Source organism: Peromyscus eremicus, chromosome 23 (assembly GCF_949786415.1).
Source record: "Peromyscus eremicus chromosome 23, PerEre_H2_v1, whole genome shotgun sequence".
NCBI classification, from domain to species: domain Eukaryota; kingdom Metazoa; phylum Chordata; class Mammalia; order Rodentia; family Cricetidae; genus Peromyscus; species Peromyscus eremicus.
Genome location: NC_081438.1, coordinates 40,452,521 through 40,480,519, shown reverse-complemented (window position 1 = coordinate 40,480,519; position 27,999 = coordinate 40,452,521). Strand labels below are relative to the sequence as shown.

The 27,999-nt window shown below is 44.0% G+C and overlaps 1 protein-coding gene across 1 annotated transcript in view; it reads right to left on the bottom strand.

Moving 5' to 3' along the window:
• The window catches only part of Fry (FRY microtubule binding protein), a 249,244-nt gene that overhangs the window by 73,298 nt on the left and 147,947 nt on the right, over nucleotides 1–27,999 (bottom strand). The window contains exons 21-36 of the mRNA XM_059248951.1: nucleotides 26,993–27,252; nucleotides 25,825–26,014; nucleotides 25,148–25,272; nucleotides 22,875–22,932; nucleotides 21,522–21,613; nucleotides 21,117–21,289; nucleotides 19,097–19,257; nucleotides 17,627–17,737; nucleotides 15,999–16,153; nucleotides 14,706–14,805; nucleotides 14,298–14,469; nucleotides 12,324–12,580; nucleotides 10,971–11,117; nucleotides 8,183–8,351; nucleotides 6,178–6,268; nucleotides 1,995–2,077 (exon numbers count right to left, since the gene is read on the bottom strand). Coding sequence (XP_059104934.1) covers nucleotides 1,995–2,077; nucleotides 6,178–6,268; nucleotides 8,183–8,351; nucleotides 10,971–11,117; nucleotides 12,324–12,580; nucleotides 14,298–14,469; nucleotides 14,706–14,805; nucleotides 15,999–16,153; nucleotides 17,627–17,737; nucleotides 19,097–19,257; nucleotides 21,117–21,289; nucleotides 21,522–21,613; nucleotides 22,875–22,932; nucleotides 25,148–25,272; nucleotides 25,825–26,014; nucleotides 26,993–27,252 — 2,344 coding nt within the window. The remainder of the gene's footprint in view (nucleotides 1–1,994; nucleotides 2,078–6,177; nucleotides 6,269–8,182; nucleotides 8,352–10,970; nucleotides 11,118–12,323; nucleotides 12,581–14,297; nucleotides 14,470–14,705; nucleotides 14,806–15,998; nucleotides 16,154–17,626; nucleotides 17,738–19,096; nucleotides 19,258–21,116; nucleotides 21,290–21,521; nucleotides 21,614–22,874; nucleotides 22,933–25,147; nucleotides 25,273–25,824; nucleotides 26,015–26,992; nucleotides 27,253–27,999) is intronic.

Genomic DNA, 27,999 nt, shown 5'->3' with positions numbered 1-27,999 from the left:
AAAGTACATCACGTTTTTTGATTTGGCTGTTTCGAGAAATCGAAAGAAATGATGCGAGGGTGTTTTTCTGACCGTGAGGTGTTATCATGCTTTGTTTGACAGGGATCACTAGAACGTCTTGTAGACGACAGCATTCAAGTCAGTACTATGCTTACCAAGCCAATCCCCGCAAGGCAGGGCAATATTCTACCCCAGTCTACAGCCTGCATCCTGAACACAGGGGCACGCTTCAGAGGATCGGCTGCCTGAGGTACAGTACTTCCCTTCACGTGCATCTCACCATCACAGAGAAGTGGGTGTTGTCACACCATGTTTTCACGTTCTGGGGCAGTTGTCAGAATGCTGTTTAACCTCTTCAAGACTGAATTCAATTTTTTTTTTTTTTGAGACAGTGTTTCTCTGTATAGTTTTGGTGCCTGTCCCGGATCTCACTCTGTAGACCAGGCTGGCCTCAAACTCACAGAGATCCACCTGGCTCTTCCTCCCAAGTGCTGGGATTAAAGGCATGCACCACTACTGCCCTTTTATTTATTTAAAATTTTTTAAATTTATTTTTATTTCATGTGCATTGATGCTTTGCCTGCATGCATGTCTGTGTGAGGGTGCCAGATCTCTTGGAACTGGACTTACAGACAGTTATGAGCCACCATGCAGGTGCTGGGAATTAAACCCAGGTCCTCTGTAAAAGCAGCCAGTGCTCTTAACTGCTGAGCCATCTCTAGCCCCTACTTATTTTATTTATGTGCGTGTGTATGCCTGCCTGAACATACGCCTTTGCACCACGTGTGTGCAGTTGCCCAAAGAGGCCAGAAGAAGGCACCAGATCCCCCTGGAAATGGAGTTACAGAAGATTATTAGCTGCTAATATGATGCTGGGAATTGAATCTACTGCTGTTTCTCCAGAGGACCCAGGTTCAATTCCCAGCATCCACATGGCCATTCACAGTAATCTATAACTCCAGTTCTAGGGGAGCTAACACTCTCTTCTGGCCTCTATGGGTACTGCACACACATGGTGTGTAGGCATGCATGCTGGCAAAACATTCATAATGCAAACAATTAGAAATATAACAGTTCTTTAAGAAAGTTCTACAGCACAGACTTGTATCACTGGAGTGTACTTTGTTTCTAGAATTTCTTCAACTCCTAGACAATTTATATTTATACTGACTATATCTACAGAAGCTGTTGAGGCCTCAGACAAAAGCTACAAGTGCATTCATCTTTCTGGTTTATCCAACTGCTCATGGCTTAAGGAAATTCCGGTACAAAGCCATCCCCCAGCTTAGCAAGGGTTTCTGAGACTATGCCATGGGGAGTTTCAGTGGGAGATCATATCTTGGCCTGGGACTGTAGATGTACAAGGTTGAAAACTTAAAGTCATGCCCAAGACATTTCCTTTCTTTAAAAAACATTTCTTTAATCAAATTATTTATTTGTTTTTATTAAGTTTGTGTGTGCTCAAGGTGTCCAGAAAAGGGGTTGGATCCTTCAGAGCTAGAGCTGCAGGCCGTTGTGAGTTACCATGTGGGTGCTGGGAACCGAACCCAGGTCCTCTGTAAGAGCAGCCAGTGCTCTTCAGTGTTAAGCCATCTCGCCAGCCCCCAACAATCTTTTCTTTCTTTCTTTTTTTAAAGATTTATTTATTTATTATGTATACAGTGTTCTGCCTGTATGTCTGCCTGCCGGCCAGAAGAGGGCACCAGATTGCATTACAGATGTTGTGAGCCACCATGGGGGTGCTGGGAATTGAACTCAGGACCTCTGGCAGAGCAGTCTGTGCTCTTAACTGCTGAGCCATCTCTCCAGCCCCCCAACAATCTTTTCAAAGAGCTAATTTCTTACTAGGGTTTCCTCCAACTTGGCATCGCCATGGAAAACGCCAAGAATACAGAAGCACAGGACTGGGTAGGCTCTTTGGCCTTTAATAAATGATGAAGACCCTCTCAGATCTAACCCTGCGCAGCTGGAACCCCGCAGCCTTGGGCACTCACTTTTATCTTCATCATACGACCCTCCAGAGCTGTTGCTGTATCTTGACTCCAGGCGAGTGTGGGCTCGGATCACATTGCTAAACCTTCAAAAACAAAACACAGCCAAGAAACAGCGACATGTGTGAACGTGCTCTTGTCCAAAAGCAGGTTCTCCAATTTAGTGGTTGACTTTTTCCTTTTTTTTTTTTTTTTTCCTGTTGTGTGTGTGGGGTCTTAGTTCTAATGATGGTAATTTTTTTTTCCTTTTTCTTCCTCCTCCTCTTTCTTTAGATGGGGACTCACTGTGTAGCCCTGGCTGGCCTGGAACTCCCCATGTAGACCAGGTTGGCCTTGAACTGACAGAGATTCACTTGTTTCTGCCTCCTGAGTGCTGGGATTGTAGGCCAATGCCACCTGAGTTGCTATGTTTTTCTTAAAGGACTATTACAGCCATTATACTCGAAACAGTTCCCTTTCAGTTGGGAGGGCCAGGGTCTCCTCTTGCAAATAGTAAAAAACCCAAACCTTGGGAGAATAATGAAACTTTAGGAAAACGTTGTGCTCCAACTGCACAATCTAACATCTGTTTCAGAATGAAGATGAGCATGATGCTAAATGTCGCAGACAGGACAGGCTCGTCAGTCGGGCAAACCTGCTGAGCGGCTGAGCAAGGACAGACACAAAGAAGCAGAAATGCATGCAGCAGTTTCATGAACAATCCAGGGCTGTGGACAAGTTAAGGCTTCCCTCAAAATATTCAGAGAATTTTCAGGAGCGTGAGAGTTGGGAGAGAATGTAACCATATGATTGGAAGGACTTTCCATCTGTCTCTCTTGTGGATTGTTCAGTTAAGGGAAAAGAGCTGGGCTACACTAACGTCACATGAACCATCTCAATTTGCCTCTCATTTTTAACATAAGTATTATTCACCTTACGAATGGGGAAACTGAGGCTTAATGAGGCTAAACAACTTGTCTGGTGTCAGCCTTAGGGAGGTGACAGTACAAGGGCACTGTCCATGCCATGATACTTCTGAGTGGGCAGAAACGGAATTTAAGACTGAGTGGGTGTCTGAGGTGACAGACACCCCAAGGATTCTGATATGATTCGAAAATCAGAATATTGCAATGTGCCTGGTAAATATGTATAATTACTATGTGTCACTGTGACTCAGTCCTTAATCACTAGTTCTATGGCTGTGACCAAGATGTTTACCCCGAGAACTCCACAAGTAACAAAAGAGACTAGTAGAAAATATTTTATGCTTTTAAGAAAGTATATTTTTAACTTAGTTTTTATGGTGTGGGTGTTTGCCTGTAATTGTGTATGTGCACCATGTTTACGCAGTGCCAGTGGAGGCCAGAAGAGGGCACCAGATCCCCAAGAATTGGAGTTACAGATGGTTGTGAGCCACCATGTGGGTGCTGGGAATTGAATCCCGATCTCCCACAATAGCAGTGTGTGTTCTTAACCACTGAGCCAATTCTCCAGCCCAGTTTTATGCTTTTATCACATGTTATTATTATGCTTAGATTGAGATCTGTAGGATGCCTGGCTTCTAGATGCCCAAAGCATTTAAATTAGTCCATGCTCATCATTCTGACACAGGCGTGTGGCTCAGAGGAAATATGGCAAAGTATTGTATTTATATTAAATAAAATTTTATGGTGTTAGGAATGGAACCCAGGCCCTCATATGTGCTAGGCAGGAATTCGACCACTGGGGTACATCCCAGCCCCAAATTGGTGTATCTATTTATTTTACATAAAAGATTCACAGGTGATTCCATCCACTTCTTTTTATGTAACCAAAGCCAAGAGCCAAGGTGATGCACAAACATCAGAAAACTCAAGCTGACATAGATGTGTTTCCCTACATGACTGATTGGGCTTTTTGTGCTAGGTAACACGGGACGTAGATGCCCTCAAAGGATGTGGACTGTCTCAGGTTTCTATTGCTGTGATAAAGACCACAATCAAAAGCAACTTGGGGAGGACAGGGTTTATTTTGCTTAGATATTCTGGGTTGTAGTCTATCATCGATGGAAACCAGCAAAGGAACTCAAGGCAGGATCCTGGGGTCAGGAACTGAAGCAGAAGCCATGGAGTAATGCTGTTTACTAGCTGGCTCTCTGTGGGTTGTTCAACCTGCTTTCTTATAGAACCCGGGACCACCTGCCTAGGGATGGCACCACCCACAGTGGGCTGGGTCCTCTCACATCAAGAATTAATCAAGTGAATGCTCCACAAATTGGCATACAGTTAAATCTGATGGAAGCATGTTCTCAGTTGAGAGTCCCTCTTCTGACAAAACCCAGCCAGCACATGGAGGAACGGTAAGGTTTTAGGAAAAAGAACTGGACACGTGCCAGGGAAGGGCGACCACGTCGTTGTGGAGGTACCAGCCACAGAGCTGCCTCAGGGATTTGTATCTGCTGAGGTCCCAGTGCAGCACACAACAGTGCCTGGCTTTATTCTCAGGTATCTGTGAAAGTTGCTTTTCTCCTCAGCCTGTTGTCAATTCTAGTCGTCAGTGACTCCCTCCTTTACTGTCCTACCTTTTGGGACACTGCTCTGGGAATTTACAGGACAGAAGGTTCAGGGCATAGGAGTTTCATAAGGGTCAGGCCACAGAACAGTCTAAGCTGGACCGGAACATTGAAAGTCAGAAAAGTGACAAAATGTGATCTTCCCCAGAGGCTCCGTAGTCGTGATTATACTGATAAATGCAATGGTCGAAACAGCGTATGCTGAGCCCAGACATCATTTGGCAAGGGATTAAAAAGCAGGCTGATGAAAGAAGGCCACATCTGGACTTCCATGTTTGTGGAAATGGGGTGTGTTGCCCAGCACCTGTGGCTACCGATGAACAGTGGTATACAGTAAGTAGGGTTTGAAAACTTCTCAGGAGGCCCTGGGGATAGGTACCACTAGATGGTATTCTCATCCACTTTATGAGACAGATCTAAAGGGCTCTTAGATAATGTTTATGAAGCCAAGACAAAGCAGAGACAAGTCCCTTAGAGACTGGGGAATACTGGAACCATAATGTAGCCTCAAACTCATGGCAATCCACTGCCTCAGCTTCCTCAGACTGGGATTACAAGGTACTCCAAGGATGATGTCTCTAACAGTGCTATTTGATCTTTATCTTACACAGATAACTGGCTTCTCAGTGCTAAAGGCCATCACCAAAATCCCTAGGCAGGACACTAATGGTATAAAAATGACTTTATAACAAGATGTTAATATATAAAAACAGAGAGGCTTTCTATCAAAAGACAGGAAACTCAGGCTACAAAATAAATGATTAAAATTTTATGTAGTAGGGCCAGAGCAGGGCTCAGTGGTTCCAGAAGACCTCAGGTTTTTGTTTCGTGTTTTTTTGAGACTGGGTTTCACTGTCCTGGAGATCACTCTGTAGACCAGGCTGGCCTTAAACTCACAGAGGGAGGGTGGGAAGGAGAGGGAACAAATGTACACACATGCTTCTGTTAGGATATGATGTAGCCAGTTGGGGCCTATGCCAAAGCCCACAGTGTGCTGTTTAGAATACCAGCTCCTACAACTAACTAAACCTCTTCCCTTAGGAGTTAGCCTGCCTCAGGATTTGCTATAGTAACAAAAACCGATTATACAATGTTGTTGCAGAGAACTTACCTCAAGACATTTAAAAAAAAATCATGCAATAATTAGGTTTGAAAGCTTCACATGCCAAGTCTCCCCTAATTTCAAATAGTCTATGCCCACTAGCAGAACAATGTTTTTTTTTTTAATTCCACAAGGATTTACTTATGTTTATTTTCTGCAGAAGAGTGTTTGCCTGTATGTATGTGCATGCAGTACCCATGGAGGCCAGAACTGGAGTTACAGATGGTTGTGAGCTGCCATGTGTGTGCTTGTGACAGAACTTGGGTCTTTTGAAGCACAGCTGGTGCTCTTAACCACTGGCCATCTCTCCCACCTCCGTCCAGTGGTTTTTAATGATGCCCAAGTATAAGTGGGACTCAGCCACCAGAACACTGTCTTTCTCTCTGATGCAGGATGCATCTTTAGGGATACATCGGGCAGGGTTGGGAAGTCAGTCTGTGTTCCTAAGCATAAAGATGGGCTTCAGTTCGCGTGAACTTGGGAAACTTCACTAACACGTGTAGATACCTTTGCTGAAAGTTAGAACGGACCGTCAGCCAAATGCGCGCACTGACCTGTCATCAGACTCTTTCAGGATCTTGCTCTCCTCGGGGTCTGGGAAACTGTCTTGACCCGCGACTACGGTGTTACTGCTCGAGGTGGTTCCTGCAGAAAGGATCAGGAGGCATCAGAGGCAGAGCACGCTCAAGTCGTAGGTAGTTCAGGAAAGGATTCCCTGTAAAGTCCCATGCTTAACAGTCTTCATATCTTCCGTACCATCTCAGAAGTCCACAGCATCGAGTTCTAGACTCCTGTTTTGGCCAAACCTGATTCCTTCTTCCTCATAAAATGAGGGTGTAACATTCTTAGAAGTTTCTAGTCTCAGGTCATGGCCTTATACAGAGGTGGGTCTGCTGCAGCTAGGCCAGAATTTCTTTCATCACTGCCACTTTAGACACTGCTACACAGCCCAGGGTGCCTTCAGTTAATGACCCTGCTTCCTCTGCTCCTCCAGCACTGGGATCACAGGCAGGTGCCACTGTATCGTGCTCTGTTAGTGTTTCTGGGTCCAGGAATTATTCAACTAATGGTATGTAAGGAAAGCTAAATAGTTTTCTGATCCCTAGGCTAGTGTCTCTCTGAAAACAAACAAACAAACAAACAAACAAAAACAAAACGCAAAAAACGAAGGACTTCACTAAGAAGTAGGATAAGGAGAGAGCCCAAGAGAGTAAGAGAAGTCGGTGTTGAAGATAGACTCGGTATTAAGTTAACTGAAGGGAAGCCTCAGGAAATTGAGGGAAGTAGTATATATTTCATGAAATGAACAGATACTAATTGACAGAAAGAAATTACACACTGTGAGCATCTGCTATTCAGAATTCATGGGGTCAGGAATGCTTCTGATTTTAGCTCTTTGGATTTGGGGATGTTTGTGTATGTGTGACGGAATTGTCTTAGGGGTGAGACACAAATCTAAGCACGAAGTTCAATTCTGTTTTATGTGTCCTTTATACATAGTGTTTAAAGATAATTTTTGTTTGTTTGTTTTTCGAGACAGGGTTTCACTGTGTAGCTTTGGAGCCTGTCCTGGAACTCACTCTGTAGACCAGGCTGGCCTCGAACTCACAGAGATCCACCTGGCTCTGCCTCCCAAGTGCTGGGATTAAAGGTGTGCGCCACCACCGCCCTGCTTTAAAGGTAATTTTATATCATGTTTTTAACAATAAGAAACACGACTTGGGGCAGGAGAGATGGTTCAGTAGTTAGGATCACTTTCTGCTCTTGCAGAGGATCTGGGTTTGGTTCTCGCACCCACATGGCAGGTCACAACCATCCTTACCTCCAGTTTCGGGATCTAATGCCCTCTTCTGGCCTTCAAGGGCACTGGGTGCACATGGCACACATACACATACATCGGTGATATAAACAATAAAAATAATAAATCTTAAAAATAATGAGAAAAGTTTGTACACATTGAACTTTCATATTGGGTGGTCATGCCAGTACTCAAAAAATTTCAGATTTCTGAGCACTTTGGATTTCATGGAATGTTCTAGCCAATCCTGGGAGAATATTAGCAAAAAGAATCCATTATGGTATACACAAAGTTCAGAACCGAGATTCCTAAGTGACTGCAGTGTCCTGGTTGGGATCCATCTAAAGTAAAATAGGTTCTGTGGTAGGGAAGCCACTGGGTCACTGATTCATGATTATCCTTACCGAGTCATTTGTTAATCCAATTACAATGTGCTGAGGGTCTCGGAGAGAGCTTTTGTTTTGTTTTGTTTCGTTTCGTTTTGTTTTGTTTTTCGAGGCAGGGTTTCTCTGTGTAGTTTTGGTGCCTGTCCTGGATCTCACTCTGTAGACCAGGCTGGCCTCGAACTCACAGAGATTCATCTGGCTCCGCCTGCCGAGTGCCGGGATTAAAGGCGTGTGCCACTGCTGCCTGGCCTTTGGAGAGCTATTCTTAAGCAATCTCTTAAATGAACACATTGCCAGGAAAATGAATAGTAAGACCCGCTCAAACCTGTTCAGTGCGCTGCCTGACAAGATGTGGCCCAGGTGGCCTGTCCCTACCTGAAGCAGCGGCTGAGGCCTTGCTGCTGGCTGTGAATCGATAGAAAGGTGGATTGTCACAGTGCTGGACGATGGGGTTCACTGGCTCCGTCTGCTGCAGCTCAAAGAGAAGTTCTTCCATAGTCTGGATGGTGTTGTTCCGGCACAAGTATATTGCCACCTTTTTGATCTAGGGAGAAGAAGATAAAGGAGGATGTACTTACCCTCAGAGCTCTCTGCTGGAGAATCACTCATCTCAGAACACACTGTCATCTGGCACTGTTAATCTGACAACTAACCTTTGCTATCCTGGGGTGATCTTAGTGTTGGGGTTAAAACCTCACTACACAGGTCCTGCGGGCCGCAAGAATATATTACAGAGATTCAGCTGGACATTAAAGCATCCAGTTTTTAATATTTCAGCTGTCTTCAGCTATGAAACTCTCGTGTGTCCAAATACTAAAGACCATTTTTGCAAACAGCTAAGCTTCTCAGACCCTGTTCTACTAGGTACTAACTCCCCCGCTGAGCCTAGGAGACCAGAAGGCTCCTAGATGCACAGCTTTGTTTCCTGTGCAAATGAAGCTCAGACCATCCCCTTCCTCCAGGCCTAGGGTCATGGCAGAGAGATTGACTGAGGACAATAGGGCTTTTTACATAACCAGGTGCAGTAAGGACTGGAGTGGAATTCCAGGGGAGACACAGAACCACTGGCCAGAGAGAGGAGAGGAAGACAGAGGTTCTGTAGAGGGTAAAGCAGATCTCTTGTAGAGTTTATCAGGGTCAGGGGTAAGGAGCCAGGATATAGATGGAGGACGAAGGAACAGAGGACAAAGACCAGGTCAAAAGCACAGGAGCTTACTGAAACTATGAGGACAGGAAAACTGGACACAGAGAGGAGCCGAGTGTGAGGACAGGGCTGAAGCTGTGTAGATAGAATTTTGTCGTAGAGGAATAAAGTTTACAGACAAAAGAGCTTAGTGTATGTAGATTCCTTTTCCACAGATACCCCACGCCGTATGTAGCATCTTTCCAGGACTGTGGGAGGAATTTTCTCAGGGCAGGAACTTGGGAAAATTCCACTATCCATCACACAGGTACGTTCATGAGTAGCTCAATTTTTAAACCATTACTCTTAGGGTGAACTAAGTCAATTTAAGCCAAAAACATTGCAAGATTTCACTGGCATCTGGTGGCATCTGGTGGCACAAGGTACTTCTATGACAAAAATGATTTTATTGTGTCCACTCTGGGAAAATCACTGCTTTTTTTTAAAAAAACTAAAAATGGAGTACAGTCTCCTCCTGTGTTGGTTTGGATGAGAACCATAGTCTCGTAGGTTTTAATGTTTGGTCCCCAGTTGGTGGAACTGTTTGAGAAGGATTAGGAGGTGTGGACTTGTTGGAGGAGGTGTGTCACTAGGGGTGGGCTTTGAGGTTTCAATGCCAGGACAGTGTCTCCCCCTTTTTCTTCCTGCTGCCTGTGGATCTGGTTGTAAAGCTCCCAGCTACTGCTCCAGCACCACATCGGTCTACTTCCTGCCATGATGATCATGGGCTAACCCTCTGAAACTGTAAGCAAGTCCCCGATTAAATGCCTTCATTACGAGAGTTGCCCTGGTCATGCTGTCTCTTCACAGCAACAGCATAGTAACCAGGCACCTCCTACCTTCTTTGTCACTCGAAACAAATAAGTTTTAGCTGTCTGTGAAGTCTTCGGTTTTAAAAACAACAAGATTAATGTGTCATATAAGTGCAGGCTCCAATGTCTAACCCTACAGCCATGTGCTGCAGCAGGGCCAAAGCAGCTCAGAACAACAGGGAGTCAGAAACTCACAAAAACACACAGAGAAGCCAAGTGAGTCTGAGAGAAACTGACGTCGTTCTGCTGATCCACCATCCACGAGTACAAACAGCATATACCATACAGATGTCTCTGCTTTGTTTTCTCTCCTATCACCTACTATTGGAAAGACAAATCTAGTTGGGGCTGGAGAGATGGATCACTGTTTAAGAGCACTGGATGCTTTTGGGGGAAGATCAGAGCTCAACTCCCAGCACCCACATAGTGGCTCACAACCATCTGTAACTCCAGTTCTAGGGGATTCAATGCCCTCTTCTGGCCTCCATGAGTACTGCATGCACACTCTGTGCACATACACGCATGCAGGTAAACTCTCATCCACCTAAAATAAAAATAAATAAATCTTTCTTTTCTTTTCTTTTTTTTCTTTCTTTCTTTCTTTTTTTTTTTTTTTTTTCTGGAGCTGAGGACCAAACCCAGGGCCTTGCGCTTGCTAGGCAAGCGCTCTACCACTGAGCTAAATCCCCAACCCCTAAATAAATCTTAAAAGAAGAAGAAGAAGGAGAGGGAGAATAAGAAGAGGAAGAGGAAGAAAAAGATCCCAGGTCTGCTGTCTTTTAATTTTGTTTCAATAATGTCAAGATGCAAACCAGGAGCATTTTTTTTTTTTTTGTTAGTAATGATGTCATCTTTTACATTTAGCTTCTTTCGTATTGGTGCTGTTTATAAAGGAAGCATTGATAACTGTCAGAAAAATCATCCTTAGTTCACAGGTGTCTGTATCCTGTAACTTAATCCGAGGGGTGACAGGTGCCCCTGACAGTAGCACCTGAAGCTCGTGTTGGAGGGAAGGAAGGAAGAGCTTTCATGTATCACCTGGATGAGCCCCTTCAAGGGATCTGCAGGATTTGGAAACCAGACCTGTGTTGTAGCAGGATCCAAGAGTATTTGTTGCAAACAGCAGGGGGAGCCCCAGCAGGAAAGAGCACTCCTGGACATGACTCACATAGGGCAGGAGGACGGTGTCGCTGCTGACCCCGCACAGACTGATGAGGAACTGGAGCGTGATTCTCAGGTTGTTACTCCATTTCTCGTTGTTGGCCAGCGCATTCCAAGCATTTTCCATTTCTGGTCCCGGGACTTCATCGCCATACTAACACAAACGAGAGAAAGCAGTCAGCATGAGTGTGTGCAGAACGCAAGTTGGTTCGAAGGTTATGATTGGTTAAAATCATTAGGAGGGGAAAAGGAACATTCAATTAAAAAAATACCATTTTTTTTGGGGGTGGAGAGCAATTTATAATACATAGATCTGTTACATGAAGTACGTACATAAGCATTTTTTAAAATGATAGGCCATTTCCCCCCAAAACACATCATGATATCTGTCTATCTATCTATCTATCTATCTATCTATCTATCTATCTATCTATCTATCTATCTATCTATCATCTATCTATCTATGTATCTATGTATCTATCTACCTATCATCTATGTATGTATGTATGTATGAATGTATCTATCTATCTAAATTTGCATCACAACCCCCCCCCCCCCACATTCTTTAGTTGCAGTTCTGGGCATGTGAACCCTGGGCTTTTTGCATAAATACAAGAGTTCTACCCCAAGAGACATCCCCAGTTCTCATCATAACGCTTTTTTTAATTAAAAAAAAAAATTTTTTTTTGAGACAGGTTTGTGTGTGTGTGTGTGTGTGTGTGTCTGTGTAACAGCTCTAGCTGTCCTGGAACTCCCTCTGTAGACCAGAATGGCCATGAACTCACAGAGATCTGCCTGCCTCTGTGCCCCAAGTGCTGGGATTAAAGGTGTGCGTCACCATTGTCTGGCTTCCATAACCATTTTTTAAATGCACCAAACACATTATTTTTATTTTCTTATTTTTTAAAGCAAATGATGGTGGCCAGGTTTATCAGCTCCTCTGAACCCACACTTACCTACTTACACAATGATTGTTAACTCACAAAATTATCAGACTAGAAAACAGGAATAGAATCCAGGTCCTCTGCGGGCGCAACTGAACCAGGAGTGTGTTACATGAATGCAGTATTATCTTTCTTTACTAAATACTGAAAAAACAGGAAGTTTATCCTAGCAACATCATAAACACCTTTTTCTTTTTTAAAACAGGGTCTCATGTAGCCCAGGCTGGCCTCAAACTCACTATGTAGCCGAGGATGGTCTTGCCCTCTAGACTCTCCATGTCTGGTATTGTAAATATTTGTAAGTAGAGAGTTCAAGGGCCTTCAGTGTACTGGTAAATGTCACTTTGTTGGGTTTGTGGCAAAGGTCTTGTGAGGCCAGGGCCCTGCTACTGGTGGAATCGTGCTAATTGAGTTACCTTGGCTGTCATGTACATGAGGTTATTCAGGACCAGTGACGTGGCCTCTGGAGAGCCCCAGCCACTCCCTTTTAGCCCATGAGAGGTGGTCACTTCTCCTTCCCGGTCCTTGACCTCATCCTCAGGGCTGCTGGGACTTGACTCTGGGAGTAGGAGTCTGCTGTCCACCAGTTCAATGTTGTGTAGCCATGGCAGCAGGTAAGTGAGCATGATCTGTCGTCCATTTGGGTGTGTCGTGGGGAATCTCTGGCTCACCTCTGAAGAGACAGGGCAAAGGAGAGCGACACATTACTCTCCAAAACAAACTCAACAGGAACACCAATGTACTGATCCAACAGCAGTTTACACTTACTAAAAGGATTGCCATATATAATAGCTATCCAGGATTGTAACATCACAAAAGTAAGGCTCACCCCGATCCCCTGTGTACAGGAAAGTGTCTCAGGGGCAGGGCAGGCTGGTAGAAAGCCTCACAAGTTCAAACACACTGTTAGTGGAAAAGGAGTAACAAAGTGCACAGAATAAGGCACTGGGGGTGGAGTCAGCGGGACATGTGGTGAATCCCATCTCCGCCATATACTGGCTGCGTGGGCGGCTGTGTGCTCAGCCACTTAGGTGACCTCTCTGCTTTTCCCTCTGCTGCCCAGGAAAATAAGAGCAATCCCCTACGCCTGGCCTCACAATGCACAGCTGCCAGGGACAGAGACCCCAGCAGTGAGTGGGAAACACTGCACAGATGTGGTGTTGTGTAGCTGAAGAACCGCAGTGCAGAGGACAAGTTGGGTAAGGGTAAGGTGGGCAGAGGCAGGGGTGGCTGAGGAGGATTGGGGCTAAGGCACTTGGGGTGCAGGTGGAAGATGAGGTGCATTCTGGGACACAGTCTGCCTCTTGGTAAGGTGTCACATGAATTTAGGCAGCAAAAGCAACTTTTCAGACTCGATTCTTACAAAAGTTATTCGTGACAATTGCTAAGACAAGTTTTTGGGTTTGTTTTTTTTTTGAGACAGGGTTCTCTGTGAAGTTTTGGTGCCTGTCCTGTATCTCGCTCTGTAGACCAGGCTGGCCTTGAACTCAGAGTTCCGCCTTGCTCTGCCTCCTGAGTGCTGGGATTAAAGGCTTGCGTCACTGCCATCTGGCGACAAGTTATTTTTTTAAAACATCACTATAATAATATAAAATATAATAAGACTATATCATTTCTAATATCATTACCAATCAAGTAAGTAATTAAGAGCTATTTTAAGTATATTTTTCCATATAATATAATTTTTTTGGGATATACATACATACTATACTATATATACACACACATATAATATTTATGTTTTTTATATATATGTATATATGTATATTTACTGACCTAAGAATCTTTTGCATTTGTCAAGTAAGTACACATTCATAGTTACATTGCTTTAACTAATAACGTTATTTAAAAATATTCTTGAGCTGAGTGGTGGTGGCACACGCCTTTAATCCCAGCATTTAGGAGGCAGAGGCAGGTGGATCTCAGTGAGTTCGAGGCCAGCCTGGTCTACAAATGAGTTCCAGGACTGACAGGACTGTTATACAGAAAAACCCTGTCTCTAAAAATAAAAAACAAAAACCAAACAAACAAAATTTCTTGAGGGGGCTGGAGAGATGGCTCAGTGGTTAAGCGCACTGGCTGCTCTTCCAGAGGACCTGGGTTTAAGTCCCAGCATCCACAGGGCAGCTCGGAACTGTTTGTAACTCCGGTCCCAGGGGATCTGACGCCCTCTTCTGGCCTCCATCAGCACTGCACTCACACACAATCAGGCAAACACATAAAATACTCATGAATTTGCTTCCATACGTAGCTAGGTTGAGCCCTTAGCAATTCTGACCCACAAATTCAGCACTGATGTCTGACACTAAAACTACAATAGGCTCAAAAAAGGAACACTGCTTTAGTGGGAGACATGGGGACATACGTCACGGCTGACGACTGGACGGTACCTGAGAAGAGGGGAAGAGTGAGCTCGGGGTACATCCGGGCCAGTTCACAGGACAGGAGGGCTAGAGACATGCTGTAGAGAGGAGGCAGCGGCCCGTGCGTTCCATACAGAATGCTGCCAGGTCTTTGTTCGGCCACTTTCTTGGAGTGCACAAAAAGCTTTGCTTCAAGGATCTGTGAGGAGTTAAGAAACAAGCTAAGAAAGTGTTACCTGCGTACCTCAGGAATATTTACAACCAAGATTGGTAATACCGTGACAAATAGGTTTATCTTCATAAAGAATCAGTTAACTGCTGTGTCTGGAGGACACGGTATACATGCTTCCTCATTCTTCACATGACACACAGAAACAAATAAATGTGTTCTGAGCTCAAGGATGGAACTTTTGCACACGGGCGAATGATACATGCCTGCATGAGCTGCATGGAGACTTCATAAATCTCTCTGTTGGTGTCAGAGGCCTTGAAGAGAACAAGGTTCAGCAGGGTCACTATGTCAAAGGGATAGTTCCTGGGAAAAAAACAGTAAAACACACGGCATAGTGATAAGACAGACTGACCGGTACGCTAGACAGACCGTCGCCTCTCGAAAGTCTAGGGTGGAGCACATCTTTAATTCCAGCACTTGGGAGGCAGAGGCAGGTGGATCTCTGTGAGTTGGAGGCTGGCCACTTTATAGAGTGAGTTCCAGGACAGCCAGAGCTACACAGAGAAACTCTGTCTCAAAAAACAAAATAAAACAACCCAACCAAAAAGGCTAGGTGGCGCATTGACTCGGGTCCTTTGAACTGACACTGCCCTGTCTTTTTTGAAAATACTCCTTTATTTGTGGATTTTTATGTGTATCTGAGTGTATGTAAGTAAATCATATTCAAGTGCCCAAGGAGCTCAGGAGCATCCGATCACCTGGAGCTGGAGTTACGGAAGGCTGTGAACTCCATGACGTGGGTGGTGCGTACTGGATTCGGGTTGTCTGCAACGGTAGTACATGCTCTTAACTGTGGAGGTGTAGCACCGTCTCTACAGGAAGCTTTTGGAGTATAAACCCCAACTGCATTCTAGTCTCTTCCCTTTCCTAAATTGTATGCTCTCTCTCTCAGTTTATACAGCTCGGGAGCTTAACTAGCTATGGCATCATCACACTTACTAAGGTGTAGTGCCCAACAGCTTCATGGACTCGCTTGTTATATAATAAGGATGGTGGTTTTAGAAGCATAATCTTTGGGGTGGTATGTGGCTCAGTGGTGGAGGGCATTTTTAGCATGCTTGAGGCCCTGGGTTCAAATCAGCACGTTTCCAAATAAGTGTAATATTCAGACTCCTCCTTTCCGATTTCTTTCTGAAGTTTTGAGCAGAGGGGATTTAAACAGTTCTGTGTTTCCTGGGTTTGATTTGGTGGGCAGCAGGTTAATGGGCTCACAGTTAACATGATCAGGACACTTGTCCATATGCCTTTAATTCCTTCAGTGTATCGTCTACATTATTTTCAAATTCTGATCTCACACTTCACTGTGACTGGGCACTTCAAACACTGTGAGAACCATCTCCTGATCAAATGGAATTAGCGATATCGTGAAACTTCTGGGCTCTCACAGGATCCACTCTGAAGATAATTACCCAGCAGTCAGTCACCTGTTCCTCTCACACCGTGGAGAGCAAGCATCACCACGATTACCGCTAACCACTAATTCTGACAATTCGTACCTGTTTCCACACACGGTCGCTATGGCTTTGAAGCAGCCTGAGGCAAGCTGGTAGGAACCTGTGTAGCATCGGTCGATGGCCCAATTAAAAAGGTTTATTTGGTCAGGATTAAGTTCCAGTAGCAAGATGACAACTTCACAGCCAAGCTGATGAACCTGGGGACATGGAATAAGTCGGTTATTCCTGGTTCATGAGAAAACAGTCCAGCGAAATACATATGATCGACTGTGGTTAATATATCTGAACAGAAGCGGGTGAGAACGCTCTCTGGGGTTGATCTTTATACCACACACTCTTCCTTAAGGGGGCACAATGGAGCGATGCCCGCCAGGATGCAGACTCCATCCTACTCCAGGAAGGTAACACAGACTGCCACGGTGGAGACTCCATTCCCCTCAGAAGGGAATACTGCCTGCCTCTTTCTGAAGTCATCTTCTTGGCAGTTGCAATCAGGTCAAAATGGAAGGACCTGCCTTATGTAATTGTTATATCAATAGTCTGAGTTTGAAATGCCCCTACAGGCTCATGTTTTGAATGTTCCAGCTGGGAGGACTATTTGAGGCTGTGGAGCTTTTAGGAGGTGGGGCCTGGCCAGCAGAAGTCTGTTGCTAGGGGTGGGTCTTTGAAGGTTATACCTAATCCCGGTTTTTGTCTGGCTCTCTCTGCCTGCTTCCAAGTCGACATCACAGGAGTAGTCTTAGTGCCACATTCATGGCAGAGTCACTCTGGTGGCCATGCCTTTCTCACAGGTCAATAATTTCTTTTTCTTCCTTAAAGTGTTTCTGTTTGGCATTTTGTCACAGGAATGGAGAAGTTACTAATGCAATGTTCATTATTATTAAAAATTTCCCCTAGTTAATTTCTGTCCTATTTTTTTTTTCTGAGTTGGTTATTTCTTTTACTAACTTTTTGTGATAAATAGGTCACAGGTTACCAGTCCTTTATACATTTATATATTTTTTAATACATTTCATTTCAAGGAAGGCTTTATTTACAAATCACTAACTTAATATTTTCATTATGTTTCACTTAAAGAGGCTTTCTAGTTGTCATGGTTATTTACTTTGACTTACTGGCTATCTGGAAGTATGTATTTTTTAAAAGATTAATTTCAATTACATGTGTGTCCATCTCTCTGTGCGTTTGTGTACCTGCATATAGGTGATGGAGAAGGCCAGAGGAGGACACTGGATTCCGTGGGGCAGGAGTTCCAGGTGGTGGTAAGCTGCCCAACGTGGGCAGTGGGAACTCAAGTCAGGTCCTCTGCAAGAGCAGCCAGCCCTGTTCAGTGCGGAACCACCTCTCTACAGCTTCCGGGGAGTACATTTTAATTATATTTAATTACTCATTACTAGTTTAATGATACTGAGACTAAAGAATGTAGTTTGTATTCAAATTATGTGAACTGTTTTGGGACTCACTTTATGATTCAGTTTGTGGTCAGTTTGTGTAAACGATGCTGAACTTTTGGGCCCGGCACGTCACAGCACGATGTACCTAAGTAAACATCCGAACTCATGCAGCTGTGGCAGAAAGGGAGTATGTGTACCTTGCTTACGTTGCAGAAACTCAATCCATGAAGAACCTCAAAAATGCTGAAAAGCAATACATTTCTGACTCATACTTACTCGTAAATCCTGACAGGCCAGAATATTGTCAAGCCACTTATACAGATAGCCATCCGGAGAGAGGCCGACGTTGTCAAAAACAGGGCCACAGCATAGCACTGCGGACATGGCCTGGAATTAGAAACGGTGACACCTTGAGTCGGAACCTGGAGCACCAAACAGAGCCGGTACCCAACTGGCTTCAAAGAACTCAGCGGGCAGATCTGGGGGCTGCCTTTGTTTTATCTCAGAAAGTCTCACTGTTTAGCCCAGCTTAGCCTTGAACTTGCAATCCTCCTGCCTCAGCTGCCCCAGTGCTGGGGTCACAGGCGGGCACCACCGTGCCTGGATTGATGGCAGTTCTTTAGTAACAGCTACTCCTCCAGGGTTTTGAAAGTATGCCTTAGCAGAGTCAATAAAAATTCCTCCACCAGATTTCAATTTTAAAAATAAGAGTTAAAAAGCTATAGCTTCGTGGACATATGCATTTGTGATTATAATGCATTTTGTAAAGAAAGAATAAAACAAAATGACTATTTTACAATAACTCAAATCAAATTTCTTTCAGTTGTTTCCAGTTAGTTAATTCTGCTTATAAGGTAAAGCTAGCTGTTTGTATTTTGCGTAGTACTAAAATTCTTGTCATCCTTGATCCAAAGTTTTAAAAAATCGAGAATATAAACTTTAGATCCTTCAGGGGAGGACGGTAGGGGATGGTGGGAGTAAGAAGAGGAGATTTTGACTAACCTGTGCTTGGCAGGACAACTGACTGGCAGGGCAGCCGTGTATAGGCACCCCATGAGTTGCACACAAGCATCAGCCGATAACTTACGGTGTAGACGCCAGCTGATACAGTTACAATGACAGCTGACAGTTACTCCTCTAAAGAACACTAAGGTTTGAATGAGAAATGACCCTCCACAGGCTAACATATTCCAACACTTGGTCCTCAGGGGGTGGCACTGTTGGTTGATTATGTTTTTCCCCCTCTTAGGTTGGAAGTTAATTAGTAACATTTAGTAACCTCAGGGGTAAACAGGCAAAACTGTTCTGTTCACACAGAAGAAACACTGGATAAAAGCAGTAACTTGACAACGTTTTGCAATTGTGAACCCAACTGAAATGCTTATGCATTTGCACACGTCTTCAGTTACACGTTTGGAATTATTGCATTTATATTGACATGTGTGTGCACATATCCATTTTTATTATATCTGTATGTATATTTTATTGTATTATATTGACTATTTTAGCTTTTTTTTTTTTTTTTTTTTTTTGGTTTTTCAAGACAGGGTTTCTCTGTGTAGCTTTGCGCCTTTCCTGGAACTCGCTTTGGAGACCAGGCTGGCCTTGAACTCACAGAGATCTGCCTGCCTCTGCCTCCCGAGTGCTGGGATTAAAGGCGTGCGTCACCACCGCCCGGCTATTTTAGCTATTTTTAAGGCATGGCTGCTGGCTTAAAAAAGGAGACCCCTGATGCTGCGAACCAACCTTTAAGGCACAGTACTGGTATCTTGTGATCTGGTGGTTTCTGTCACTGTACCGATCCAGAGGTGTAAACATGATGCTGAAGGGCCCCGCCCACTGGCTGAACAAGATGAAGAGGTGATGCCTCAGGCTTTGCTGGGGGAAGAGAAACCTCCTGTGGTGAACTAGAGAGAGCAACACAGAACCAGGGTCCGTTAGACGGAACACAATCGTAGCACCATTGAACGTTATTCCCAAGTTGTGGGGGAAGGAAAAAGTTCCAATTTTCCTAAAGTTTTTTTAAAAAAGTTTTAAATTGTGTGTATATATGTTATTCCATGGGTAGGTAGGTGTACATGAGAGGCCAGAAGAAAGTGTTGGAGCATCTAAAACTGGAGTCCACGTGGATGTGGGCTGCCTGATACAGGTGCTGGGGACCAAACTTGGGTCCTTTGCCAGAGCAGTACTGATCCAATCTCTCCACCCCTGAGGACTGACTGTTCCTGTAAGTCACCTGGGGCTAGAACCTGGGGCTTTGCGCATGCTCAGCTCACGCTCTCCCAGTGAGAGACACCACCAGCCCCCTAACTCCCGTTTTCCTTAGCTGCAGAAAGTTGGCTTTTCAAATACATTGTAACACAAGCCTCCTTTCTGTGTGTGTACCCTTCACACTCAAGTAGGAGGAGAGACAGACACCGTGACCTGCAGACACTCTAACTCAGTGGTACTCAGCCTTCCTGACATTGTGACCCTTTAATACCGTCCCTCATGCTGTGCCAACCCCCAACCATAAAATCATTTTGTTGCTACTTCATCACTGTGATTTTGCTGTTGTTATGAATCATAATGTAAATATCAAATATACAAGATATCCGATACTTGACCCCAAAGCAGCCATGACCCACAGGTTGAGAACCATTGCTGTAATTGATCTTTCCACTTAACTTTTTTTTTTTTCTTTTTTTTTTTTTTTTTTGTTTTTTGTTTTTTGAGACAGGGTTTCTCTGTGTAGCTTTGCACCTTTCCTGGAACTCACTTTGTAGACCAGGCTGGCCTCGAACTCACAGAGATCCGCCTGGCTCTGCCTCCCGTGTGCTGGGATTAAAGGCGTGCGCCACCACCGCCCGGCTTTCCACTTAACTTTTGTGTATATAGAAAGAATTCTTGTGACCACCGCTCCCTGTTATTAGGGAGAATATAGTGGAATATAATATATGCTATTTCAAAAACATGTACTTCACATTACTGAAGAAGTTAAGTTTAAATTGTAGTTTAAGGCCCTTAAAGATGAGGTGGACCAATACAGTTAATAACAACATCAAAACAACAAAAGACACATTAGCTGAGTTTTTTTTTTTTTTTTTTTTTTTTGACGGGGGAGAGGAGTTTTTGAGACAGGGTTTCTCTGTGTAGCTTTGCGCCTTTCCTGGATCTTGCTCTGTAGACCAGGCTGGCCTCGAACTCACAGAGATCCGCCTGGCTCTGCCTGCCGAGTGCTGGGATTAAAGGTGTGTGCCACCACCGCCTGGCTCTGAGTAACTTTTATACCAAGTCAACCATCTACTTTGTTTCACATGCCTCTATCAGAATAAAAACGCTTCACATCTATGTGTCCTGCGAGCTAGCCTTTGCCCGACGTAATGGTTAAACCAAATATAAAAGGTATTCTGTGCTACAGAATCCTAGTTACTGTTCTGATTGAAGGAAGGGGGCTGAAGTCGGGTCAGGGAGGCAACAGGAGAAAATGAAGCCTGTGGGAAGGCTTCCTCTGAATTCCTTCCGTCAAAACACTGTCAGTTCATTTGGGGACCAGGACCAAAGCCAAGACAGAAGTGATACGCCCAATAACAAACGTGATTCCGACGGTTCCCTGGTGACTCCACTAGGTTGAGGTGACCTTGTCTCACGTGTATTTTCAGTGTCTCAGAATAAACAAAGAAACCACCTTAGACCTATATGCAGACCGTCAGGAATCAGGAAAGAGCAGTCATGAGGAACGCAAACGCTTTCCCCAGCCCGAAGGTAACTGGAAATGATGGATTACCTGGGACACACTGAATCAAGTTGGCAACCATGGCGCTAAAATGCGCTCGGATGTCTTTAAGAATTTCAACTTCTTTGTCATTTTCAGCTTCTAAGAGCATGCGGGTCAAGTCCACGTATTCCAAGAACAGCGCTCCCAGGGCCAAGGTGTCCCGCTCCAGGGCTCCGTTGGTGCTGGAAGAAGGGAAGGACGCCTTTAGACAGATTACACAGCAGGGCAGATGCCTCCTGAAGACAACACAAACGGTTGGTGTTCACACGGCAGATCTGGTCTTTGTGTGCACCGTGAGCGGAGTACGGAAAAAGAGGGGCAGCTGAACAAAACCTCTGTCCGAGTAATACATTTAAAGAACGAGAAGAAGCAGAGGCTTCGGCAGGAGGAGGTGAGTTCAGTATTTGATCCCACCTGTCACTTATCACCCCAGCGTCCGCCAGAAGTTCGAATATCCTCAGCAGCTGTAGCCTCAGCAGGTCTCTCCGTTCTCGGCGTTTCTTGTTCTGCGTAGGAAGAGGCAATGTCACTCATGGTCAAGGATACCGCAGTGCGAACTTTAGGGTGTAATTCGGTATTTTCAAGTCTTCTACCTAAGAGGGATGCCTCGTTCCCTCCTCCTCGTCAGTAGAGACAAGGCCAGCTATCACAGGAAAACACCGTAAGTAAGCAGGAAGAATACACGAGGTGGAAATGTTGAGTAGTGCGCCTCGTGTCCAGAGGTGCCAGTGTCTGGAGTGACTGGAGAGGACAGAGGATTTTGTCAATCTCCACCGAGTCTGCCCAGTGAGCACATGCTGTTCTTCAGGCTGCTAAATTTCTGCTACTTCTTAAAACAAAACAAAACAAAACAAAACAAAACAAAACAAAACACCCACAAAAAACAAACAAACAAACAAACAAACAAAAACCCCTTATTTTTATGTGTATGAGTGTTTTGCCTATATGTGTATCTATGTACCCAGTGTGCATGGTGCCCATGGAAGCCAGAAGAGGGCGTCAGATTCCCTGGAACTGAAGGTATAGATGGTTGTGAGCGACCTGGGCCCTCTGGAAGAGCATCCAGTGCTCTCAGGAGCCGAGCTGTGTCCTTAGCCCCAGATTTCTGCTGTTTCTTATATCACATCTATGGGAAGCTTCTTTTTTAATCTTACTGTTTTTCAGTCTTGGTGCATTGTAAGTAAATTCTGGGATGGATTCATTTTGGGGAAAAATAACATTGAGGAATATATCATAAGCTAAATGAGACATAGTATTCTTGGTCACCGATTCCTGGGTTTTGCTGTTTTGTTTGTTTGTTTGTTTGTTTTTCCAGACAAGGTCTCTGTGTAGCCCTGACCATCTTGGAACTCACTCTGTAGCCCAGGCTGGCCTGGAACTCACAGAGATCTGCCTGCCTCTGCCTCTCAAGTGCTGGGATTAAAGGTGTGCATCACCACACCTGGCTCTGGTTTGTCAATAATGATGACAACAAAACCAAGTGAACTAAAAACCAAAATTAAATTTTGACTTAAACTTTTGTAAAAGAATAGAAACACATCTACATGTTATGCATTTGTGCATTTAGAAAAGAAAATTCTTTGAACTCTGAATTACTTTAACTATTGAAAATTAGTGAAAATGACAAAATTCAATGTACTAGGTTCATGTTAGAAGCAGGATGGGGTGTTTGTGTTCTTTAGGGGATAATAAAGGGGACCTAAGGTTCAAATGAGTTCAAAACTGTCCAAATGAGTCAGACCTTCATGATGGGACTCCAAACCTTACCTCTGGCCTCCTCTCCAGAGCCTCCTTCATTAACGGATGTAGTTCTTCAACCAATTCTCTACAGAGGGAAAAGATTGTCGTTGATATGAAACTCGTCACCAACATATCCATTCCAGCATAAATGACATAATTATATCACTCAGCTACCATTCAAAAATTCCTGTGACATCTCTGTGGGGGTTACTCTATACAGACGATATCTACCTCTGCACTACACATGTGGATTGGAGAACACCCTATCTGAACAATGAAACAGCATTTCCCAAGTCCTTACTAAATCCAGGGCACTTCAGGACTGGCTATGAAATTGAAAACAAATAAAATTGAGTCTCTGTCCTTAAAAAAACCTTTTGGTTCAATCAAAAGGAAACAGTGAGTTGATATTGAACTATCTTGGGGACCCACACTCAGGAGACTGACACATAATGAATTTAAAACATGAAACCTCTATTTCAGAGCCAAGCTTACACTTGTATTATATGATAGACACAAATTATAGCAAGAAATAAAATAGTGCATTTTTCATTAAAACCTTTCATGTGCAGTAAAAATATATTGATTAATATATATCTTATTAATTTCTCTGTGTTATATATGTATTATATGTACACACCTATACATTATATGTATTTTATATGTGTATTATGTTATATATGCGTTATACACACCCACAAACACACACACACATATATGTATGTATCTCACCTGCCCTCTCAAGTCTCCAATTACTGTTTGTTTTGTTATGAATTGTCTTTTTTGGGAAATGATTTCTGAATTTCTGTGTTAAAACAGACACAAGCTGTAGCTTGCAGCTAGACAAGTTTGGAAGCTGCATGCTTTCCTCGTGGATACTTTCTCACCCTCCAGGGAATCAGAAAGGCTGTGAGAATCCACAGCACTCTGCACTGAGAGAAAAATCTGAGGCTTAGTCTCCATTGCTCAGATAAAGACAGAATTTCTTCATCAAAGAGTCCCACTTAATAATGTATAATGTTAATGACATTAAAATATAATATCAAAGGATATTATACTGGTGTAATGATATGGTAACACTAATAATATTAATATTAATAATTGTTAATAACCCTCTCCTACTTATCAGTTATTTACCAAATATTTTCCTATGTGAATATATATCTAATATATCCTCTTAGCAAATTATGGGGCAGATTCCATTACATCACATCGGTTTAAAATTAAAAAAATTTAATTTTACTTCTATGTGTCTGGGGTTTAGGCTGCACACCACATGCATGCAGTACCCATGGAGGCCAGAAGAGGGCACTGGGAGTCAAACCTAGGTCCTCTGTAAGGGCAGCCAGTGCTCTTAACCAACACTGAGCTCTTGGTCCAGATGCTCAGCTTGTTTTATTAGAGAGATTTTTACTAGAGCTGTTGTCCTAATCTTGCAGCTGGGCAAACTGAGGCTCACAGAGCTTTTCAGACTCCTGTGGCTGGTTAGCTGGAGGGCAGCATCTACCTCCAGGAATATAGAGACAGGGCTAGCTGTGCTCAGGGCCTTGGCGGTTCTTTGGGAAAGATCACTGACTGATTTCAGGAACTGTGAGTTATCTTTTTAAAGCTAACCTAACTAATTAATAACTGGCTAAATGCTGGTTAATTGGTGCTCTAGTAATGAGAACTTGTGATTTTTACTTATTGTTCAGGGTGAGATGCTTGAAGAGTCTTCTTTTCTAACTGCATGGGAGCTTTTGTTTAATAAATGTTATCTTCATTCTGATTTGTCTGTGTCTCGGCTAATCACCAGAAGTTGTGTGCATCAACATTTCATGATGTCTCTTTCAGAAGCTTTGACACTGCCTCAAGTATCTGACCGTAAGATCACAAAGCCAGTTTGATTGAGGTACAAAACAAGCTTTACAGAAAGATGGTTCGTGCTAACTGAGCCCGCCCAGGGGGTTCCATTTGTGTGCCACCTTTGAGTCTGTGGTAGGAATGGCAGGAAACCACACACTACCCTTCTTTTGGGTTGCAGCCTCGCAAAGTCTGGCTAACTGGGGATGGACAGGGAGTTATCTTCACTTACATTTACCTAAGACAAAGCTTGGCAAGGGAGATAAAATCTGAGAGATAAAATCAAAGCTGCAAAAGGAAGGCTGCTTACCTTCAAACAATGGCGTGAAGGACATCATGCACAGCCCATCAACATTCCAGACGCCAGCTGGCATCTGTCACCCCCAAGCTTGAGTTAAGAGATAAGTGTAACCGCAGCAACATGCATGATTTAGAAGAACGTACTGTGGCAACCATACCTGAAAACAAGGGAATTTGTTCTTCCAAATCCTAGAACAAGCGACTCTGTGATCTCGATGCTCTCCAGCCTCATCAAAGGCACCAGCTGCTTCAGCAGGACGCCCACTGACGGTGTGCCGATGGCCTGAAACAAGGTGACTTGATGTGACAAAGAGAACATGTAACGGAATGATAGTAGTCTCAAGTGGCTGAGTGACATCCCAAGGCACTGCCATCACTAAGGAAAACAACCCACGTATTTAATGCAGTACAATTTAAATATTTCCTACCTGAGATCCAAGTCCTAAAGAAAAATCTGCCCTTTTCTTTTAAACTATTTAAGTCAACAAAACTATCTATCTTTAACAAAATCATTGGCTAGAGTTGTGGTTTTCTGGCATTCAGGCTGTGAAGAGGGAAAGAGGGCATGGAGGAGACGAGCCCAACCTCGAGGCGCTGATAAATGCAAGGTTCCCTAAAGCAAGCTTCCCATTCTTCTAGTCTTCCATTCCACCCTCACAGGGGAGCAATAAATTATTCACAGAGCCGCTTAATGGGATCTGGAAATGTGTCGGAAGAAAATCCGATTCCCTGCTATCCCAGATGGCGGGCGCGGTGCCTTTTTCACTGGGAACGCTAGACAAGTGAGCTAAAAAAAAACCTTACAGAAGAATTCCTCTGAAGCATATCGTGTCACCTTGTTATCGTAGCTCACTGTACCATCGGGGGTCGTGGCCATGATCTCTGGAGTGGACGCTCGTAAGTGTCCTGGGCTCATAATACTGGGTTTGGCAACTCCAAAACAGAGAATGAGGTAATTTCTCCACAAGGTAACGTAGTTGTCTCCGCTGCCCGCGGTGCTGGTTTTCTTGGCATTGATTGGGCTGCTACAGACAGAGACAAAAACAGAGGAAGAACTAAATTCCCGATTTTATTGTTTGATTTTTAGTTATTTTATTTTTAATCGTGTGTGTGTGTGTGTGTGTGTGTGTGTGTGTGTGTGTGTGTGTGTACACGAGTGTCAGTGCCTATGGAGACCAGAAGAGGGCATCAGATACCTTGGAGCTGGAGTTACAGAGGGTTGTGAGCCGTTCGACCCACTTAAGGTGGGTGCTGGAACTGAACTGCGGTCCTCTGCAAGATCAGTGTGAACAGCTTAACCACTGAGACGTCTCTCCAGCCCTATTTCTTGATTTTGAATATGAATTCTTGGGGCTCTAGTTGAGACAGACTCTCACTCTATAGGCCTGGCTGGCCTTGAACTGTGGCAACCCTTCCATGTCAGTCTCCTGAGTGCTAGAATTGTAGGCACAGACGACCAACCCAGGCTGTAAATATCACTTGCTAAATGAAGACCGTTAGGAGCGCTCCAACAACTAGGCAGCTGTCCGTCAAGGATGAGAGGATGGACAGAAGAATTTTAAAGGTCTCTGTATTAAGAGTCAATGGGCTGGAAAGATAGTTCAGCGGTTAAGAGCACTGGCTGCTCTTCCAGAGGTCCTGAGTTCAATTCCCAGCATCCACATGGTGGCTCACAACCATCCATAATGAGATCTATTGCCCCTTCTGGTTTACAGGCATACATGCTGACAGAACACTGTATACATAATAAATAAATAAATCTTAAAAAAAAAAAAAGAGTCAAGCTTCCTATACTAGTATACGTAGTCATACAGATTATCAAAGCAAAAGAAAAACCAATCCTTGCTCTAGAAAGGGTATTTTTTTTTATCTCTAATATACATTAAGAGTTCTAGAGGAGGAAATTAAAAAATTAGAGAAGATTGTGATAGTCCAACCTCTTACAGGAAGTGAAAATTTGAGAGAAATAATAATAAAGCCAGGGAAACACACGGACACCTTACTTTGGGTCCACCAGCGGCATCACGGACTGCAGCCTGGTGAAGGCGTAAGGCCAGGCATAGCTGAGGGCCGTGGGGCAGTGTTTCGGCAAGTTCTCCTGGCGCAGGAAGCTGAAGAGGCAGAGGACCCAGGGGTCTTTGACAGACTGTGCGAAGATCCAGACGTGGGAAGGGCTCTTCACGTCGTAATGGCTGTTCACCAGGACGGCATTCCATTCCACCAGCCACTGTAGGTCCACGTTGTGGGTCAGTGGTAGTGTTGCCTGTGGGCAAAAAAGCAGGTGGTCAACGGGAGACAGGCAGGCTCAGCCACAGTGCCTATCCTGACCTCCGAGGCCATGGGCCAGCTTTGGATCTGCAGCACCCATCCTACACCCATAATCACATACAATGCCTGCGTGAGTCAGCTGAGCCCCTCTGCCAGCCCACAAGCAGCAGTAAGTGTGAAGTTCAATGCTTATGGTAATTTATTTTTTATTGTTGGTTTTTAACCAACATGGTCCCACTAGGTAGTTCTTATTGGTCTGAAACTTGCTATGTAAACTAGGCTGGCCTTGAGTTCAGAGAGATCTGCCTGCCTCTGATTCCCAAGTGCTGGGATTAAAGGCCTGTACCACCATGCCCAGCTATAGTCATATTTTTAAGTTTTGATGTCATATAAACACTGTGTGTGAGTACACAGAAGCTGTTCCACAAACATTTGTGTGACAATACATGATATTAGTTCATTTAAACTTTACCACAGATTTATAATTTTTTAAATTTATTTTTATTTTATGTATATGAATGTTACACCTGCATGCATGTGTGTGTACCACATCTGTGCCTGCTGCCTGTGGCAGCCAGAAGAGGGCAATGGATTTCTAGGCACTAGAGTTACAGATGGTTGTGAGCCACCATGTGGGTGCTGAGAATCCAAACTCTGGTCTTCTTGAAGAACAAGCATTCTTAACCACTGAGCAATCTCTCCAGTCCCACATTTACAATTTTAAAATCCTGAAGAATTATTC